The sequence below is a fragment of the Lottia gigantea genome (genome assembly GCF_000327385.1).
Source record: "Lottia gigantea unplaced genomic scaffold LOTGIsca_18, whole genome shotgun sequence".
Classification (NCBI taxonomy): domain Eukaryota; kingdom Metazoa; phylum Mollusca; class Gastropoda; family Lottiidae; genus Lottia; species Lottia gigantea.
Window position 1 is genome coordinate 1213851 of NW_008708301.1, and position 9555 is coordinate 1223405.

Here is a 9555-nt window from a genome sequence, read left to right on the forward strand (position 1 = left end):
GTTCATTTTAAATGTATATTTAGAAAGCGTATATAAAACGTTATATAGTATGAACGAATCAGTCTTATCAAATCATTATTTGTTTGAATAGAAGGTTTAAGTTTCGACATTAGAGATAAGAATAAAAGTGACAGACGGCCTTTCTTTATCTTTAAATCTATACTACCTCTTACGGTGACAAAAAGATTGCAATTTTTAAACTTAAATGAGTTTTTTTTCATCAGTGGACTTAACTGTGTCAAAACATTTCAACAGATTTGCTCTTTTAAGTTTGAGGCTTAAAATTTGATGTCCATTCTAAGAAATAGTATTCTTTTAAAGGGCCAGCATCATAAACACAAGAATTGTGATAAAGTTTCTCCCATGTGCAAAAACATGAATTTTATTTAAATTGAATTTTGTTTTTATATTTATAACAATAGAGAAAATATTCCTTGTTTTGTGAACTTCATTTGGTTAAATAAAGGTGTTTTGGGGGTTTCACAATAAGGTTTTAACTCTGCTTTTAGACTTTATATTCAAAATATATCAAGTAAATTGACACATATTCCCTCTTTAAATCAAGGGGCGTGATGCACCAAGAGTTGGAATTATATAAAAGAATATGTACTAAAAGTCGACAAAAACCAATAGTTTGTATCTAAAGCACTGTTTTTACGACTCACATAAGCATATTTACTCCTTGAGTAAAGTTGCTCATGTAAGTAAAAGTATATCTACTTTGCGTCCGCGTGTTTTATGTCAGGTGTTTTATGTCAGATTTTTTATGTCAGGTGTTTTATGTCAGGTGTTTTATGTCAGATGTTTTATGTCAGGTGTTTTATGTCAGGTGTTTTATGTCAGATGTTTTATGTCAGGTATATTATGTCAGGTGTTTTATGTCAGGTGTTTTATGTCAGATGTTTTATGTCAGGTATATTATGTCAGGTGTTTTATGAATAAATAATGCTTCCTGTTATATTCATGACATTTTGGTCATTTGAGAAAATGTCATCGATGAGGCTTTTTCTACAAAACGCAGGAGAAATGTTCCCTACTTCCAGGGTATGGGATTAGTCCTGGGATTATGTGGGAAGAGGAGTGTGTGGAGGAATCTATGCTCCCAGTACTGGTGGAATACGACTGTGAAAAGGCCTCGAGATGATACAATGTGGATAGAGAATTTACGTATGAGAAAACAAACATCGTATTTTCTCTGTAAGGAAATAAAACCCTATTTGCCAACTAAAGAGTTTTATATCACAGACCCCATCGAGTTGGACCATAAGCTCGCCACAGCTGTCTACTAGCTAGCTAGTTCTGCAGAGTTTCGAACGATTGGGAACTTGAGAAAATGAACTATGCGTTTACACGACCACATATTATACTCCAAGAGTATAATTGGTCATAAGTAAATATACTTTTGCACGACCTCTTGAGGTGAAGTAAAATACTCCTGGAGTATATTTGCTTAAGTAAGCTAAAGCGTTTACACAACCACTTTTACATATGTAAGTATATTTATTATATAAGTAAACGTGGTCGTATAAACGGGGCTTTAGAAACTGTTGTCATTGACAATTGTTTCATTCCGGTTGCTGTAATAAGAGTAAAATCTAAAAAAGGTCTTTTCTCTTCCTTTCTTTCTCACAATAACATTGTGAAAGTTTGAAGTTTAGTATGTAGGATTATATCCACGACACCTGACCAATCCGTATATTGAAAATACATTATTAGTGGCATGTGAATACGAAAGAGGCAAGAGTTTTTGTCATAATTTTATAAAATTAAGTGTGTATAGGTATATGTTCATACAAGATTCAGCATAGTTCAAGGAGTCTTGGTATACCCAATTAATGTGAAATGTTTTTGAAGGCTATAGATGCTTCATTTGTTGTCCGAATTTATCAAGTTTGGTCTGTAGGTATATATTTCCACAATATCTATGAAAAAAAGTCTTTTGTAATACTGTGTCAGAAACAATTCTTTATTATTTAATGCAAATATACTACCAGCTGTTCATATACTTATACATTACTCGTTAAACGAATTACAAAATCACAAATCACAGAGATCAGAGAGATCATGTATCAGCAAGTTTGATCATAATTTAAGGCATTAACTATACAGTCAAGTAACCTAATTTCGTGCTAACCTATTTTTCGTGCATTTCCGGAAATGATTAATAATTTAATTTAATGTGCGACCTCGCGTGACCTCCGCATTTGTTGTTTTGATAAACATGGGTTTTCTCTACTATATCAGCTAGTAGAATGAATTCAGTAGTTTCAAGCAAGGTAAAATGTATTAATGTTTACTTTGACAAATACAAAATGTCGAATTTTGTGTTTTTCTAGACTTATTTATAGATGAAACAATGAACACGAAAATAGGTGACGCATTCTGCCGCCGTTGCCGAGTTGGTTGCTCGTGTAATATGGATCAAAGTGAGGGGTTTATAAAGAAAATCGCAACAAACCAATTTTAATTATTTTGTAGAATATCTGAGAAAACATCTAAGACATAAAAAAAATTTCGTTCTTTTTAACTTTGACTTTCGGTGTTGAATCCTTATATACACGAAAAAAGGTTACACTACTGTACTGTCATTTTTGTCGACAACTTAAACATTTTAAATTTTGTTAATTATTACAAAGATTTTATTATTCTCAAAACCTTTTCCTGATCAAATTTACCAGGACGACTATAGGGTCACTATGTACACATAGAGTACAAAGTCTACTTCATGTGCAGTCCTCATTGTAACATAAATATATTCTGTAAATACAGGTGTTTCAGCCCGGGGGTAATTACCCCCAAGAGGATTTTTGAATTTTTTGCGGGGTTATTGACAATTATAATTTAAGTTGTTTTATCCAGTCCATTTAGAAATAAAAAAAATGCAGGACAAGCCTAAAAAGGGTAAAGGGTGTAATGCAGTCGATCAAGGATTCTGAAAATGGTAAAAGAAGTTGAAAACAACTGCGTATTTAAGGCATTTGTGCGTTAGAATAAATAATGAAAAAATTATACACTATTGAAATAGCCTGTAATAAAGTAGAGAAAATCTTTATAAATCAAGATCAAATTAGTAGTTTTTAAGGCCGTCTTGTTCAGTACATCTTGTAGCACTTTCCCGCAGCTTGTGATAAATTCCACCAATTATATCTTTAAACATAGATGATTCTCCTGTAGCCTCACCACAATCAGTATTTACAGTTTCGTTTTAGTGACCTAGAAAAGAATCAGCCCTGTGTTCAATAAAGACAACACAGTTTTCTTACAACGGGAATTTAACGGGAGTTAATTAATCATTAATTAATTAGTCGATTTCCAACTGTCGATCTTTCCAGGCTACTGGCTCTAGCTACCTGGGTCGAGTTGATAATTGGATCTTATTTTTTGGGGGGTTACTTTTTGGAAAAACAAAACGAGAAGTAGATGCTTATTAACACATTGCATATCTACATTGTATCCACAGTATATATAATAAAGGATTTACAAATATAGTTGAAAGAGATTGATCTTGATTCATGGTACTTGAAGAACTCTAAAGGATTTGATAATTGATTCCCTTTAAATAGACAATATCTCCAATTTGCATCGTCTTCCAAGTGTTGTATTAGACTTAAAAGAGATACTTTCCTATGGAAACATTGGCATAGGTCACAAGTATAAATCATTTGTAGTGGGAGTTTTAATAAAGAAGATAGCAAAAGGATTTTAGCGGTTGAATAACTTACATGAAATTACATAATCAATAGTTTTGTTATCAATGTTGTATAACATGTTTATCTTTCAAACAATTTAACATAATATTATGATTTTTTTTTTTAATTTAGTCAAATTTGAATTTTTATAGAAAAAACATCCATTTCACATAATTTATGGTTAAAGAGAGAATAACTAGTTCATTCGAATTATAAGATGCAAAAAATTGTTCGGAGGCAGTAGAGCAGTGCTTCTCAACGAGGGAGGAATTGGACGACCATTGGGAGGAATTATTACAAAGGGGGGAGGGGGAGACTCCTATTGCTGCCATTTCCTTCCACGTATGGTGGAGTGCGGGTCCAGATGTGTTAATGATGTACTCACAAAGAAACGTGATTCGTTGAAGATAACTGAGCTGGATGTACCACGCACATATTGAAAATCGGGTTCTCTCTTGATATGTTGAGTATGATTTTATTCTATTCATGGTTAATCATCAAGTACATTTTTTGAGTGAAATACATTTCTAAATTATTGAAATATTCTGGAGAGGAATAGATCTTGAAAAACTTTTTCGATGAGGATTGATCTCATTGAGGTTGAGAAGCACTGCTATGGAGCTTTTTTCTATTTACACCGGGTTTTCGTTTTTGCGTCATTAATTGCTTTGTTTTTTGTTTGTTTGTTGTTTTTTTTGTAGGGGGGGGGGGGGGGATTTATATAAGGAAACGATTATATTACGATAAGTTACAGAGACTTACCATTTTCGCATTTGTTCCAAGTTAACAAGTTTAACAACCATTGCTGTGTACTATCTTTTTCATTTTCTTTAATGTTTCATTTGTTTTATCAATTGTCTGTAGATCTCTTCCAGTTAACGGATTGCCATCTGAGAATAACGTATAACATTGTTTTATATCCTTTTGTAGTATACCAAGATCAATGTTTCTTTTCTCAACTGTGACAATCAGGTTAAAAAATTTCAGATATAAGAACAATCGTTTCATTTCTGCCTGAGCATCATTCAGTTCCTGGTTACTAAACACCATCCTGTCAAGACTTAACCATTCAACAAACTTCTTAAATTCTTTATTAAGAACATCATATTCTTTATATTTAGATGCAGACAAGGGTTGGTGATTTTCTGCAACTTTTTTAAGTTTAACAAGGAGTTTATCTATTTTGATCAGAACTTCTTGTTGATTTTGAATTGCCAGTAGATGGTTTTCAGTTGATGCTACAGGAATGATCCGTACCAATTTCAGCCAAGGACTTGACACTGCTGACGTTCCTAGTTTCCTCAAAGCCCTTAGTTGTAATTCTCTTCTCAGCTTTTCAATGGCTGTCTTATTTCCAATGTAGGTCTGTTTTACTTGGTCAACGCTTTGCAAAACACGATTTATTATGGAACCATATCGAACACATTTTCTGATTGGAGTCTTACATTTAGGACAAGTTTTCATCTGAATTGATATTGTTTCTGAGGAAGATGTACCTTCTTTCATCCAGTTATCGAGACTTTCATATTCAATAACGTGACCACAGTCTTTGAGCTGTACAAATCTAGCATCCGCTTCATCTTCTGTGCCGAAAAATATCTCAGTAACTTTATCCTTGTGGCAGATTCGGCAAAGATTTGGACATGGTTCTCCACAAAGCCCAATACATTCATGACCGCATTTTAATATTTTGCAGCAAGGATGATTACATGGTGGTCGGTCACATGGCTCAAAACATTTTTTACCACAAGTAAAATGCTGGCATTTCCAGGCGCATGGTTCTTTACATGTAATACAAATTTCTCCACATTTTTTCTTGCATTTACTGTGCTCACATCTGTTTGCACATGCCTTCTCACATGGTGGACAATACGAACATTTAGATTGACATTTGTGATCACATATAAGATTCTTGGTACATCTTTGTCCACAGGGTTTGTGAAGTCTTCCGGAAAAGCAATCAGAACAGGTTCCTGTACATGGATGGCCACACTCTAATACTAATCCACATGGTTGTCTACAAAAAGAGTAATCAAATTGTTCGCATACAATATTTCCTATATGACCACACGGCCAATTCTTTGCAACTACAGCTTGGCAGTTGCGGATGAAGATTGATTCAGAACATTTGACCCATTTTGTATGTCCACAGACAGGGATTGTCTTTTCAACCTTAATTTGACAGTCTCCGCATTCTTGGTAACATTTTTTCTCACAGGGATGACCATCTTTGCAAGTTTTGGTGCATGGTTTAGGACATGAATATTCTTTATGGTCTGGATCTGTAGGATGGCATGTCATGATACAGGAATGTCCACACTGAAGTCGAGCATAACATAGTTTCTGACATCCACCATGTGGGACCATATCAAAGTCTCCTGGTGTAGTAATTTCACCGGATATCTTAAGGATTATTGTTATCTCCTTCCATAGAGAACTTTGAGATGCCAAAATTCCAAAATTACCAATAACATACAATCCTTTCCGAGCTCTGGATAATGCTACACAAACCCTGTTCTCAATCTTCAAAAATCCTATGTTTTCTTTAATATTACTTCGAACCAATGACAATAATATGATATCATTTTCCTCGCCCTGGAAATTATCTATTGGTGTTATACGTATACCTTCAAATCTGTGTTTTGGCATTACTTTCTTCAATTGATGTATTTGGCCAGAATATGCCGTAAGGACAGTTATTTGTTTTTTGTCGTAGCCTTGTTTCAGCAAATAGTCAGTCAGTTTAGATATAAACTCTGCTTCGTAGGAGTTTGAATGACTTCTCATCTCTTCATTGTGCTGCTCTTCAAATTTGTGATCTATGAAAAAAATATTTTTTGCCAATCCCTTTACGTTATCAAATGTTCTGACAGAAAAGTGGTCCATCAAGGTAGGGTATATTGGTTTCATCAATTTTGATATTTCGGATCTCATTCTATGCTGAATTTCCAAGCAATCACAGTGGACCCCATTTTTCAACATTCTTTCAAATAATGATATTTGTAAATTGTATTTGACGGCAAGATTAAATACGTTAGGATTTGGTCTTAATTGTTTATGATCACCAATAAGTATTAACTGTTCACATCCAGCATTTAAACTTGTTATGACGTGACCTTCTAACACTTTTGCGGCTTCTTCGACCACGATAATTCTTGGATTAACTTCTTGCAGAATCCTGTGATATTTAGCAGCACCTGTGGTAGTCATGGCAATAACTGTGGCCTCGGTCATTATAATTTTATCTTTTCGAAGATTAACTTCTTTCATTGTTTCACATTTAGTTTTATACCTTTCTCCCAGCTCTGAAATCGTTTCTCTGAGTTTATTACAATGCTCTGACACCCAGTATCGATACAATCGCCAACGGCTATTGATGTCGATTTTCCAAATATTCGCGATTCTATCAACTTCTGCTTTGGTCAATTCGGATCTTGAATTTATTTTCTTGCGTACATTTTGCTTCAAATTTCTTTTTTTGTGTGACGTTACTTGAAATCTATCTTTCGGTGCTGTTTCATAGTCATTTACTGCGATGTCTAACCATTCAAGCATAGGATCGTCTGTTTCAAATAGCCTTCTTTCGTAGAAGGACGATGATAGCTGCTCTCTGTGAGCTGGAGACATTAGCGGGCCCAGTACATTTTCTGTTAGAATTTCCCCAGTGGCTTCCTCTATTCTGCATCCAGCACTCTCAATTTGACTTTTTAATTCTAAAATTTCGTTATTGTTCTCAAACTTTATTTTATCCAAATCACTGAATTGCTCCCTTCCTACGAATGTTTGTTTTTGAATTGAATAGTTTTCGATCTTCCTGCTGCTAATACGACTACCAACTCTAACTATCTTCCCATCGTAAAAATTACTAATTCCCTCAAAAAACTGATCTAAGGCATGATTAGTATAACAAACTATTAACATTGGTCGTTTGATCTCGTCATCATAGTTCCATGCACTGGAATTATGGAGTAAAGCTTTCACGATTTTTAAACCAACATACGTCTTTCCTGTTCCAGGTGGTCCTTGTATTACAGAGAATTCTTTTGTTAGAGCTGTCTGTAGGGCGGCGAATTGTGATTCATCCACGTTTAGTAACTCATGGTTAGGCCAGCTCTGTATATTCAACAAGTTAATCTTCTCAGCAGGTTTAGACTTGCCACTGAACTCATAATTTCTTTTCCTTCCTTGTCGTCGTAGGTTGTCGTGATCTCCTCGTAATGTAACCTTTTCATCAACAAGTGGTCTTAAATCAAGAGCTGGACAGTCTAGTAGATATCTGGGGGGATTAACGGACGAGTTACATTGGACAATGTATCTCTCGAAGGGAACATGTTTAATATCCTGAAGACCTTTAAGAACATGTTTATATGCCTCGTAATATGCTGTTGTTTCAACCATGACGAACTTTTGATCTGGTGTTATAGCATCAATATCATTAAGTTGATGCTCAAACTTGACATCAATATAACCATCGGCTAGTTTTTTAGCATCTCGATCACAAACAGTGGCAATGTAAAAAGTTTTGAACTCATCAGAAGAAAGACAAACAAGTGAACCAAATATTAAACGTTTAGAGATCTGCCAGTTAACCTTTTTCATTTTTGACACATCGAATTGCAGCCGATACAAAAGATCAGTCCGAGTGCATATCGATCTGACAACAGATACATCCGTGTAAACACGAATATCTGAAAATCTATGTCGCCCATTGTTTTCTCCACGAACCATTATCTGGTATTCTTCTATTCCATTACGTAGAGGTTGAATAAAATCTTCCCTTAACAATCTGAATTGTACATCTAGATAATCGCTTGAACTGGCGTAGCCTCCTTTTACTTTGTTTTTCCTTAAAAATGGTTTTGTGCTGGGGTCAATGTCTTCCATTGTTGGTAATACAGAAATGTCACGAAAGTCATCAGGAGGAGCAAGCTCTTCAGGGGAGTCTCTATGTTCATCTGACAATCCTCTATTTTTAATGTTGATTAAACGTTTGTCCTTTAGATCATGAATTTCTTGATATATCTCCATTAGCTCATCATCAATTTCTGTACGAGTTCTTAAAGTGTCCATAACTCCTTCAATTAAAGTAGTAAGACCTAACAAATTCATGTTGACGCACGCAGAAGGAATATTAAGGATGAGAGCCAAAACTATCTCACAAACGTTTTTAAATATTTTTTGTGATTCGTCGCCATCTTCATCAGTATCAGTTGATATTTTCATCAGGAGATCAGGAACGCCTATCGTAAGAAACGGTGAACTGATTAACTTAGTTAGAATGTTGATCTTATTCTGTGGGGCTGTATTACATGTACATCCTTTGGCTATGACAGATACAGTAAGTTTCACCATGTCCACATTTTGACGTGGTAAATTCAATAGTTCATACAAGCCACTACTCCCATGTCCTAAAGAAAATAGTATAAACACCGACTCCTTTCCCTCATAATATCGCAGTGTATCAAAAGTTAAAACATCGGATTTCCTGTCTTGGTTTGTATCGATGTCATCAACCTGATTTATGTGAGATATTCTGCATTCATTTGCATGTCTTCTTCTTCTCCATTGCCGATTAGAATTCATTAGCCCGTGGTACTGGTTGTTGTCTCTTTGTCCTATATTAAACGGTTGGCTTAACTCTCTATTTCCAAGATAACATCCTTGATCTCGCTCATATTGTGGACATGTTGGCAATCGAGTCAAATTTTGGTTTGCTCCTCGATTACCACCGCCACTTCGCTGTCGAGTATAACCACGCACAGTCGAATCACGACCTCTTTGTTGGCTTTGACCTTGGTTTCTGGTATGAGTTGGTATTCTGTCATTTACTGAATTTTGATCAGCTCCTTTATCAGAATCATCATCG

The 9555-nt window shown here is 35.0% G+C and overlaps 1 protein-coding gene across 1 annotated transcript; it reads right to left on the reverse strand.

The window, feature by feature from the left end:
• Positions 1 to 4481: 4481 nt before the first annotated feature.
• LOTGIDRAFT_114056 (hypothetical protein) lies at positions 4482 to 9272 on the reverse strand (the record flags this gene model as incomplete). Its single annotated transcript, XM_009052204.1, has 1 exon — positions 4482 to 9272. One exon carries the CDS (start codon positions 9270 to 9272, stop codon positions 4482 to 4484), a length of 4791 nt encoding a protein of 1596 aa, XP_009050452.1.
• Positions 9273 to 9555: the final 283 nt, after the last annotated feature.